The following is a 12330-nucleotide window of genomic DNA, read 5'->3' as shown; positions in this document are numbered from 1 at the left end:
TATATACCTAAGAGTGCAATTTCTGGGTCATATGTTAACTCCATGTTCAACCTTCTGAAGAACTGCCAGCTATTTTCTAAAGTGACTTCTCCATTGTATGTTAGGGCTAACCCTAACAGTGTATGAGGGTTCCAGTTTCTCCATATCTTTGCCAACACTTGTTATTATTTTTCATTTTGATTATGGCCTTCTTAGTTGATGTGAAGTGGTATCTCACTGTGGTTTTGATTTGCATTCTCCAGTGACTATTTATGTTGTATATCTTTTCATATACTTATTGGCCAATGTCTATTCAGATCCTTTGCCAGTTCTTAAATTGTGTTATATATTTTTTAATTGAGTGTAAGAGTTCTTCATTTCATATATTGTAGATACGAGTCTCTTTTCAGATACATGATTTGCAAAAATATTCTCTCATCTTGTGGGCTGTCTTTCACTTTCTTGATGACATGTTTTAAAGCACAGAAGTTTTTAATGACGTCCAGTTTATCAATTTTGTTGTTGCTGTTGCTTGTACCTTCAGTGTCATAGCTAAGAAACTACTGCCTAATCAAAGGGCCTAAAGATTTATGCCTTCAGGTTTGATTTCTTCTAAGAGTTTTATAGTTTTCGCTCTTATATTAATATTTAGCTCTCTGAACCATTTTGAGTTCATATTTTTTTATGGTGTGAGGTAGGGGTCCAGCAGAATTCTCCTCTGATAAGAAGACAATGTACTTTCAACTGAAGTTTTTCTCTAATTCATGTACTCACTAGACTTAAATTTTCTGGAAAGATTTCAGTTGAGGAACAGGAACAATGATTATGATAGCTTTCTAAACACCACCAAGTTCGATTTCCTTGGCTGCTCTTAAATTCATCCCCCTTAGCTGAGAGTTTATTTCTAGTTTAAAGCGAAGCCTGAGAAGCTAGATGCAGTATTGCACATCTGTAGTCCCAGCTACTTGGGAGGCTGAAGTGGGAGGATTGCTTAAGACCCAGAGTTTGAGTCTGGCCTGGGCAATATAGGGAGACCCCTGTCTCTGAAAAAAATTTAAAAATTTTTTAAATGTGAAATTTTTTTTTAAAGGAAGGAAAGGACATACTCCAAAATCCTTTCCCTATAAGAAAAAACAGAGAGACAGAGAGAGAGAGATGCCAGACTCAAACTTCTCCAGCTTCTCACCATTGGGCTTCGCATCTTTCCCGCTCAAATTGCACATGGCCTTTTTCTTGAGCACGAGCCTAGGAAGCTGTATTATTTTGAGTTATTTTGTTAGTCGTTGCCCTAGGAAGTACAATTAACATCTTTAACAATCTACTTTGGAATAATACCACCTTAATTTCAATACTGTACAGAACCTTTGCCTTCTGTATAGCTGCATTTCCTTTCCATTCAGTTGTGCTATTATTATCATTTGAATTATATGTTTATATAGTATGCCCATCAAACAGTTCTATAATTATTACTTTGTTATTTGTCTCTTAAATCAGATAGGAGAAAAAAGAATTACAAATAAAAATACATTTATGCTGTTTTTTATATTTACGTATATAATTATCTTTACCAGACTCTTTATTTTTTCATGGGGATTCAAGTTATTGTCTAGTGACCTTTCATTCCAGCCTGAAGGACTCCCTTTAGTATTTCTTATAAAACAGGCCTGCTAGCAACAGAGTCTCTCTATTTTTGTTGAATCTTACAATGCCTTAATTTCTGCATTTTTGAATGATTGTTGTGCTCAATGTAGAATTATTGGTTGGCAGTCTTTTTCTTTCATCACTTTGAATATGTCATCACACTGCCTTATGGCCCCCATGGTTTCTGATGAGGGATCAGCTGTTAATCCCATGGAGGATCCCTTATAAGGGATGAATCCCCTTTCCCTTCATTTTTATGATTCTTTGTCTTTGACTTTGAATAGATGGATTATGATGTGTCTAGATGTGGATCTTGTTGAATTTATCCTGCCTAGATTTCTTTCAGCTTCTTAAATGTTTAATGTTTTTCATCATTTTGGTATGTTTTGGACCATTATTTCTTCAAATATCCTCTCTTCCTCTTTTTCTCTGTCTCCTCTCCTTCTATGACTCCCATTTTCTGTCCCATAGGTCCCATGATGGTGTCCCACAGGTCTCTGATGCTGCTCATTTTTTTCATTCTTTTTTCTTTCTGTTCATCAGACTACATAATCTCAATTGACTTATTTTCAAGTTCTCTGATTCTTTTTTCTGTCTGCTCAAGTCTGCTGTTGAGTTCCTCTAAATTTTCGTTTCAATTATTGTACTTTTCAACTTCAGAATTTCATTTTAATTTTTTTTTTTTTTTGACACAGAGTCTCGCTCTGTCATCCAGGCTAAAGTGCTGTGGCATCAGCCTAGCTCACAGCAACCTCAAACTCCTGGGCTGAAGCAATCCTCTGGCCTCAGCCTCCCGAATAGCTGGGACTACAGACACATGCCACCACACCCAACTAATTTTTTCTATTTTTAGTAGAGGCAGGGTCTCACTCTTACTCAGGCTGGTCCTGAACTCCTGATCTCAAATGATCCTCCTGCCTCAGCCTGCCAGAGTGCTAGGATTACAGGTATGAGCCACCTTGCCCAGCCAATTTTGGTTTTTATAATTTCTATCTCTTTATTGATATTCTATGTATGATGGGACATCATTATCATATTTTCCTTTAGTTATTTAAACATGGATTCCTTTAGTTCTTTGTAGAAAATAGTTGATTAAAAGTCTTAATCTAGTAAGTCTAATATCTGGACAGTCTCAGGGACAGTTTCTATTAAAACTGCTTTTATTCCCATGTATGGGCTATACTTTCTTATTTGCATGTCTAATAATTTTTTGTTGAAAATTCAACATATTATATAATATAATGTAGAAATTCTGAAATTAGATTCTTCCCCTCCCTGGGTTTTGTAGTTGGGTATTTTTTGTTGTTGCTGAGGCCATTTGTTTACTTTCCTGAACTATTTCTGTAATATCTTTATTCTTTGTCCTGTCACCACTAGAAGTCTCTACTTGGCTAGCTTCATGGTCAGCTAATGATTGGTTATAGATTGTTTTTTAATTCCTGGTATTGTTATTGCAATTATGTTTAAATTTATATATTAACTTATAATAACTGAAATATTTGTGATGTTGAGTCATCTTATCCAAGAACATATATACATTTATATATGTTTCATATGTATGTGAGTTAGACATGTTTTAAAATTACTAAACAATACATGATTTTTTTTTTTTTTTAGCAAATTTTATTTCCTAGCTCTGTTCACTGAAATGGCCCACCCCCTAGTAGTGATGAACAAACATCTTGGTTTCTAAATACTAGTTCCCATTTGAAGGAATCAGAGTACCCTGGTGAAATAGCTGTTTCCAGCTCAGTAGACAAGTATAATATGAGCCTGAAACAACTTGTGTTAGAAAGCAAGGAGGTGCTCAAAGACTAATGGTATCTTCTCAAAAAGAAGCTGGTTTCAACGGGCTCCTACTGTCCAAATTGTAGATAATTTGAGCATTAAAAAATGACAGAAATATCAACTTAAAAATAAAATCCATGATTCCATAGTAATACTTAAAATTATAATAAGAGAGAATGAAAGGAAGAAAGGAAGAGAGACAGGGTGGGGGAGAGGGAAGGAGAAATGAATTGAGGAAGGAATGAAGAGAGGGAGGGATGGAGGAGAAAAAAGGAATGATCTGTTCTAGAAAAATGCCAGCTTATACAAAAAGAATCATAGAATTAGAAATTATCATTTTGTAACCCCATTACAATAATTGACCCTGGCAAAGAGCATCAATGGATATTGAAACTAGTAGGTGAAATGTTGTTGAGAAATAGGATATTCTCAATATCTCAAAGTATCACCCCACAGAGGGAAAACCATACCTTTATATTGGAGAGCTCTCCAGTCACAGTCACAACCTTTAGCAGATGATCAAATTTGGCATCAAGGGCTGGCGCAGTGGCTCACACCTGTAATCCCAGTCCTAGCTACTTGGGAGGCCGAGGTAGGAGGATCACTTAAGGTCAGGTGTTTGAGGCTATAGTGAGCTATGATTGTGCCACTGCACTTCCAGCCTGGGCAACACAGCAAGACCCAAAAACATTAATTCACTGTCATCAAATGCACAGTTAATATTTCAATTGCCCAAAATGTCTTTTATATTTGGTTTTTAGTTTTGATCTAGAAGTTCGTCAAGGTATATGTATTATATTTGGATATTTACCTCTTTAGTCTCTTTTAATGTAGAGAAAGAATATTTGCCCTTTTTTAAAATTCTTTTTCATGAAATTAAACTTTTTGTATTATAGAATCCAGGCCAGTTTTCTTGTCAAATGTCCTATATTTTAGTCTTGTTTTCTTTTTTTTAAATTTTTAAATTTTTATTTTTTGCTACTTAATTCTTCATTCATTTGATAATGTTGTTTCCTCATGATTATATTCAGATTAAAAATTTTTTACCAAAATACCACATGGTAATGTTGTGTACTTATTGTATCATGGCAGAAAGTACATTAGTGTTATGATGTATTAATAGTAGGCTCATAGGCAAGCTGATTGTTAGCACCTCTTTATAACCCTTGGAATAAAGATGTCATATTGGTAGTTTTACACTGGCTGTGATGGGAGTATTACCATGTAAATTGGCAAATGTTACAAATCAGGTCTTCAGTTTTGTTTGTGTTTTTGGGGAGACCTCTCCTCTCCTCCCCTCCCCTCTCTTCCCCTCCCCTCCCCTCCCCTTATCTCTTCTTCTCCCTTCTCTCCTCTTCTTCTTTTCTTTTCCTTTTTTTGAGACTGAGTCTCACTCTGTTGCCCAGGCTGGAGTGCAGTGGCCTGATCATAGCTTACTGCAATCTCAAACACCTGGGCTCAAGCGATCCTCCCACCTCAGCCTCCCAAAATTCTATAATTACAGGCGTGAGCCACCGTGCCTGGCCCTAATTTTTAAATTTTTAATAGAGACAAGGTCTCACTATGTTGCTCAGGCTGGTCTTGAACTTCTGGCCTCATGTGATTCTCCTGCCTCGGCCTTCCAAACTGTTGAGATTACAAGTGTGAGCCACTGCATCTGGCCTTAGAGAGCCTATTAAACATTTACTAGCACACCACTGCGCATAATGTCAGGTGATAGCACTATTAGTGATGTCAACTTTTTAAAAAATAATTAATTATTTTATTTTTTAAGAGATGGGGTCTCACTCTGTCACCCTGGCTAAAGGGCAGTGACACAATCATCACTTACTGTAGCCTCGAACTCCTGGCCTTAAGTGATCCTCCCATCTCAGCCTCCCAAGTAGCTAGGACTACAGGCACGTGCCACCATGCCCAGCTAATTTTTTTATTGTTTTTATAGAGACAAGGTCTCGCTATGTTGCCAAGGCTGATCTCACATTCATCCTCTCAAGTGATCCTCCTGCCTTGACCTCCCAAAATGCTGGGATTATAGGCTTGAGCTACCATACCCAGCCTGAATTAATGTTAACGTTATGTGTGATAATATCATTTTTTCTTACATAGCAGAATGTAATCATTCTTAGGATATGCATAGGTTTTGGGGGAGTTTTTTTGTTTGTTCATTTGTTTGACACACAGTCTCTCTCTGTCACCCTGGGTAGAGTGCAGTGGCATCATCATAGCTCACTGCAACCTCAAACTCCTGGGCTCAAGTGATCCCCTTGCCTCAGCCTCCTGAGTGAGTAGCTGGGACTACAGGTGCTCACCACAATGCCTAGCTAATTTTTCAATTTTTAGTAGAGACGGGGTCTCTTGCTTGGGTTGGTCTCAAACTCTTGAGCTCAAATGATCCACCTGCCTCGACCTCCCAGAGTGCTAGGATTACAGGCACGAGCCACCGCTCCTGGCCTACGCATGTTGAAATATTTAGGGGCAAAGTGCCATGATGCCCATACCATTCAGACAAAAAAATAAAACAAAAGCCCTCCCCTCCTCCCAATATATAGAAAGGAAGGAAGAAGAGGGAGAAAAAGAGTAAGTAACTATAACTAACTGTTAAGAATTGGCGGCCGGGCGCGGTGGCTCACGCCTGTAATCCTAGCTCTGGGAGGCCGAGGCGGGTGGATCGCTCGAGGTCAGGAGTTCGAGGCCAGCCTGAGCAAGAGTGAGACCCCGTCTCTACTAAAAATAGAAAGAAATTATCTGGCCAACTAAAAATATATATATACAAAAAAATTAGCCGGGCATGGTGGCTCATGCCTGTAGTCCCAGCTACTCGGGAGGCTGAGGCAGTAGGATCGCTTAAGCCCAGGAGTCTGAGGTTGCTGTGAGCTAGGCTGATGCCACGGCACTCACTCTAGCCCGGGCAACAAAGTGAGACTCTGTCTCAAAAAAAAAAAAAAAAAAAAAAAAGAATTGGAGGTCAGGCCGGGCGCGGTGGCTCACGCCTATAATCCTAGCCCTCTGGGAGGCCAAGGCGGGTGGATCGCTCGAGGTCAGGAGTTCGAGACCAGCCTGAGCGAGACCCCATCTCTACTAAAAATAGAAATAAATTATCTGGACAACTGAAAATATATATATAGAAAACATTAGCCGGGCGTGGTGGTGCATGCCTATAGTCCCAGCTACTCGGGAGGCTGAGGCAATAGGATCGCTTCAGCCCAGGAGTTTGAGGTTGCTGTGAGCTAGGCTGACGCCACGGCACTCACTCTAGCCTGGGCAACAAAGTGAGACTCTGTCTCAAAAAAAAAGAATTGGAGGTCAGGTGCTGTGGCTCATGCCTATAATCCTAGCACTTTGGGAGGCCAAGGTGGGAGGATTGCTTGAGGCCAGGAGTTCAAGACCAGCCTGAGCAAGAACAAGACCCTGTCTCTAGCCAAAAAATAGAAAAAATTAGCTGGGCATGGTGGCTTGCACCTGTGGTCCCAGCTATTTCTGAGGCTGAGGCAGGAGGATCATTTGAGCCCAGAAGTTTGAGATTCCAGTGAGCCATGATGATGCCACTGCACTGTAGCCCGAGCAACAAAGTGAGATTCTGTCTCAAAAAAAAAAAATTGATGAATCCAGGTGAAGTATATATAGCTAACTATTATACTATTCTTTTACTGTATCTATAGGTCTGCAAATTGTCAAAGTAAAAAGATTGAGAGAAAACTTGATCCCTAGCTTCAGGGATATCTTACTACCACCTCTTAGGCTATTGGTTTTTAAATTTTTCTTTCAGTACTTTTTATTTTAATGTAGATTCCTGTATCAAGCCTGAGAGACACAGTCCTGGAACTGGCAGTCTTTGATCAACACAGAAGAAAGTTTGATAATTTCAGTTCACTAATGCTAGAATGGAAATCCTCGAATGAAACGCTAGCTCATTTTGAAGATTATAAGTCAGTGGAGATGGTAGCTAAAGATGATGGTGATGGGCAGACCCGGTTACATGGTAATGTGAAGCTTTATGAATTCTTTCCTACACCTGCCAAATGATTCTACACTAAGTATTTTCTTATACTCGAGTGTTTTGCTTTGGATTTTATCATATATCACCTTTCATCTTTGATCTTTGTATTTTTTAGAAAACATAAAGGTAGATTTCTTTGTTTACAAAGCTAGAGTCTGGGGTCCAACATTTCTCATAAGAAAATAAAAATAATTAATTTTGAAATGTATTAATTGCCTATTATTTGCCTAATATTATGGAAATATTCATTATTATTAGCAAATATTTATTGAATGGCTGCTAGGTACTGGAGATATAATGGTGAATGAGACAGGCGTGGCTTCTACCCTCATATACTGACGATCTGTTTGGGGAAGCCAGACCTTATTTATTTATTTATTTATTTTGAAGCCAGACTTTAAACATTACAAAGGTTCTTTGAAGGGCAAATATAAGGTACCTTGGGAACTTATAACAAGGAGACCTAACCTAGTCTAGAACAGAGAAGGCTACTGTTAAAAAGTAACATTTATGCTGAGACCCAAAGGGGTGGCAGGAAGAGAAAATAAGAATGAGCTGAAGAAGGTGAGTGAGACTGACTTGGAGAAGGGGCAAGAGGCATTAGAAGTTCTAAAAGTTCAACAAGCGCTCATGTGTAAGTGCTCATCAATCCTCAGCTTGTGTCACATTTGCTGATATCCCATTACTTAAAGCAAGACATCTGACCAAAACCAGAGTCAAAGTGGGCAGGGACTACACAAAGGCATAGATACCAGCAGACATGATTCACCATGGACCATTAATGTAACAGTCTACCACAAACAAATCGCAAGGATGAAGAAGAAAGTGGTTTAAAGGCTAACTTTTAGGCTTCTGGCACGAGCATTTGGGTAGACAATAGAACCATTCAATAGAATAGGGAACCCTAGGGAAGGAGAAATGATATTAAATCTATTTCCTGTTTACAAGGAGCTTACATGCAGAGCAAGTTTAAGAGCCTAGCTAGAGGCTGGGCGCGGTGGCTCACGTCTATAATCCTAGCACTCTGGGAGGCCAAGGTGGGAGGATTGCTTGAGCTCAGAAGTTCGAGACCAGACTGGGCGTGGTGGCTCACTCCTGTAATCCTAGCACTCTGGGAGGCCGAGGCGGGTGGATTGCTCGAGGTCAGCAGTTCGAGACCAGCCTCAGCAAGAGCGAGACCCCATCTCTACTAAAAATAGAAAGAAATTATATGGCCAACTAAAAAAATCTATATAGAAAAAATTAGCCGGGCATGGTGGCGCATGCCTGTAGTCCCAGCTACTCGGGAGGCTGAGGCAGAAGGATTGCTTAAGCCCAGGAGTCTGAGGTTGCTGTGAGCTAGGCTGACGCCACGGCACTCATTCTAGCCTGGGCAACAAAGCGAGACTCTTTCTCAAAAAAAAAAAAAAAAAAAAAAGAAGGTCGAGACCAGCCTGAGCAAGATTGAGACCCCGTCTCTACTAAAAATAGAAAGAAATTAGCCAAACAACTAAAAATAGAAAAAATTAGCCGGGCATGGTTGCGCGTGCCTGTAGTCCCAGCTACTCGGGAGGCTGAGGCAGGAGGATTGCTTGAGCCCAGGACTGTGAGGTTGCTGTGAGTTAGGCTGATGCCACGGCACTCTAGCCCAGGCAAGAGAGTGAGACTTTGTCTCAAAAAAAGAAAAAAAAAAAAAGACTAGCTAGACAACGTGACAACATAATCCTAAAACCAATAGTATGATACAGTTAGTGTAAAAAGTGGTACAGAAGAAAGAGATGCCCCTATACCCTCTAACAATCAATCATCAAGTACCATTAGTGTTACCTTCTAAATATTTTTTGGTTTCATCTCTTGCTTTCCAACTCCATCACTAATGTCCTTATCACCTCTATCCTTCATTACCACAGTACCCTCCTAACATGTCGTTGTGTCTCTGCTACTCTCTAATCTATCTTCCACACTGCTGTCCAGAGTGATCTTACTAGAATTCAAGTCTGAATACTTCTCTTAAAATTCTTTTTTGGCTGGGTATGGTGGATCATGGCGGTAATCCCAACACTTTGGGAGGCTGAGGCAGAAGAATCAGTTGAGGCCAGAAGTCTGGGCAACATAGCAAGACCCCATCTCTACAAAAAATAAGAAAAATTAGTTGGGCGTGGTGATGCACACCTATCGTCTCAGCTGCTCGGGAGCCTAGGAGTGCAAGGCTGCAGTGAGCTATGATCATGCCACTGCACTCCAGCCTGGGCAACATATTTCTAAAAATGAGAGAGAGAAAGAGGAGAGAAGAAAAAAGAAAGAAGAAGGGAGGGAGAGAAAGAAAGTCAAATGACTAAAGCAGTGTTAGATTATGGAAGACTTCAAATGCTAGTTTAAGAAGTTTGAATTGACCTAAGGAAGAATAGTTGGCCATTTAAAAATTTTGAGTAGGCCGGGCGCGGTGGCTCACGCCTGTAATCCTAGCTCTGGGAGGCCGAGGCGGGTGGATCGCTCGAGGTCAGGAGTTCGAGACCAGCCTGAGCAAGAGTGAGACCCCGTCTCTACTAAAAATAGAAAGAAATTATCTGGCCAACTAAAAAATATATATACAAAAAAATTAGCCGGGCATGGTGGCTCATGCCTGTAGTCCCAGCTACTAGGGAGGCTGAGGCAGTAGGATCGCTTAAGCCCAGGAGTTTGAGGTTGCTGTGAGCTAGGCTGATGCCACGGCACTCACTCTAGCCCGGGCAACAAAGTGACACTCTGTCTCAAAAAAAAAAAAAAAAAATTTTGAGTAAGTGACTGATAGGACATTTACATATACAGAATAGTTTAGAAGAATAAAAGGTCCCAAAAGACTATCCCTTTTATTTCTCACTTCCATTTGAAAATCCAACAAAAATTTCCCTGTACTCTATTGTCAGGCTATTTTTGGACTCATAGACCATCAAAGCTGGAAAGAATTTGAGATTTTGCCTGGCCCAATCTTTCATTTAATAAAGGAACTGAGAGATAAAGTAGTTGCTCAGGATCATATAGTAACATAGTGGCAGGTCAGCACAAAAACCTAGTTTTCTATTTCTTGTGTTTCTCTCCCCTGCAATAAAACACCATTTGGAAAAATTTGGAGATGATTTGGTTTTCTAGAAACACTTTTGTTTTGTTTCTCATAGAGTATTTTTCTGCATGTTTCCAGGTCATCAGATCCTTCAAGTACATCAGATAAAAGGGACTGTACTCATTGGAGTCAATTTTGTGGGCTATTCAGAGGAAAAAAGCCCAAAAGTGAGTGGAGATTGTGATTTAAGAAGTATAAATTGAATAATTAGAATTTAAGGCTCTTGTTTAAAAGTTGTTTACAATTGACATAAATCTGAGAACTATGCATTTCTGTGACTCTGTTATTTTTGGCACCTGAGAGAGTACTAGAATCTTCTCTGATGAGGTGAGGAATTAGAAATTTATATTCACCTTTGTGGTTTTCATTACATTTCTAGGAACTTTCCAACTTACCCAGATCTGTAGCTGTGGAGCTACTCCTGGTGGATGATGTAACTGTATTGCCTGAGAATGCCATCATCTATAACCACCCTGATGTGAAGGTAGAAGCTACATGGGTCTAGTTAAATGGAATTATATTGGAGGGGAGATTATTAAAATTAATGGTACAATAATAAAAAAACTCGTGTATTGAAAATCACTTATATATGTATATAACACTTATATAATAATTGGCTGCACTATCCTTAAGCATTGTACTTTAATAATGATATTTTATCTTTTGTCCATTGACCTTAATTTTTTATCCCATATTGTTTCTTAGATAGGTAGAAGTTATTTCCTTTGAGTTATTTATAAACTGAAGGGAGCAGAATATTGTTTGTCTGATTTTTCCATAGGAAGTATTTAGCCTTGTGGAAGGATCTGGCTATTTTTTAGTCAACAGCAATGAGCAGGATATTGTTATCATCACTTACATGGAAACAGAAGGCTCTGTCCAGGTGAGTTGTAGAGATATTCCCAGATTGTGGTCTCAGGCCAAAGCTCATTCTTAGGAGAATGTTTGGAAAAATTCCATTGATTGTCTAAAACTTGTTACAAAAGTAACATTCGCTTCTCTTTCTTTAACCTATGTAGATTCTTCAACTGAAAGTGAGGGTTTTTTTTTTTTTTCCTACAGCTAGTTACAATACTGGGCATTTTTTTCTTCTGGTTGTACTGAGACAGTATTGGAGACATCTAATTAGAAGATTTCTATTAAAAGAAGGTTGAGGAGGGGCGCGGTGGCTCACGCCTGTAATCCTAGCCCTCTGGGAGGCCGAGGCGGGTGGATCACTCGAGGTCAGGAGTTCGAGATCAGCCTGAGCGAGACCCCGTCTCTACTAAAAATAGAAAGAAATTATCTGGCCAACTAAAAATCTATATAGAAAAAATTAGCCGGGCATGGGGGCGCATGCCTGTAGTCCCAGCTACTCGGGAGGCTGAGGCAGTAAGATTGCTTAAGCCCAGGAGTTTGAGGTTGCTGTGAGCTAGGCTGACGCCACGGCACTCACTCTAGCCCGGGCAACAAAGTGAGACTGTGTCTCAAAAAAAAAAAAAAAAGAAGGTTCATTTTTATACATTTCAAAACACGTAACTGTATAGATATTTAAATGTACCATTGACTTTATAACCTGAGTATATGGTGTTTTCAGCCAAGTAAAAATATTAAGCTGACTCCATACTCAGTATGCCAAAAGATTTATTTTTAGTTGACTTATAGTAATAAATATAATGCCTTATATTAATATGTAGATATATTTCATTTCCTTCTAAGAACTCAAAGGAATTTACCTTACCTTAGTCATAATATTTGTTTCAAAAAGGGAAGACTGGGCTGGGTGCAGTGGCTCATGCCTGTAACCCCAGCACTTTGGGAGACCGAGGCAGGAGGATTGCTTGAGGCCAGGAGTTCAAGACCAGCC

General features: G+C 39.5%; 1 protein-coding gene across 2 annotated transcripts in view; it reads left to right on the top strand.

Moving 5' to 3' along the window:
- NUP210L (nucleoporin 210 like) overlaps positions 1–12330 on the top strand; it is a 98320-nt gene that overhangs the window by 49463 nt on the left and 36527 nt on the right. For both annotated transcript variants that reach the window (XM_045545156.1, XM_045545155.1), the window contains exons 17-20: positions 7195–7387; positions 10563–10651; positions 10864–10968; positions 11266–11367. In XM_045545156.1, the coding sequence (XP_045401112.1) occupies positions 7195–7387; positions 10563–10651; positions 10864–10968; positions 11266–11367 (489 nt within the window). The remainder of the gene's footprint in view (positions 1–7194; positions 7388–10562; positions 10652–10863; positions 10969–11265; positions 11368–12330) is intronic.

This window comes from Lemur catta, chromosome 3 (genome assembly GCF_020740605.2).
Source record: "Lemur catta isolate mLemCat1 chromosome 3, mLemCat1.pri, whole genome shotgun sequence".
Lineage (NCBI taxonomy): Eukaryota > Metazoa > Chordata > Mammalia > Primates > Lemuridae > Lemur > Lemur catta.
The sequence above is the reverse complement of the archived record's forward strand: the minus strand, read 5'-3'. Positions and strand labels throughout refer to the sequence as shown.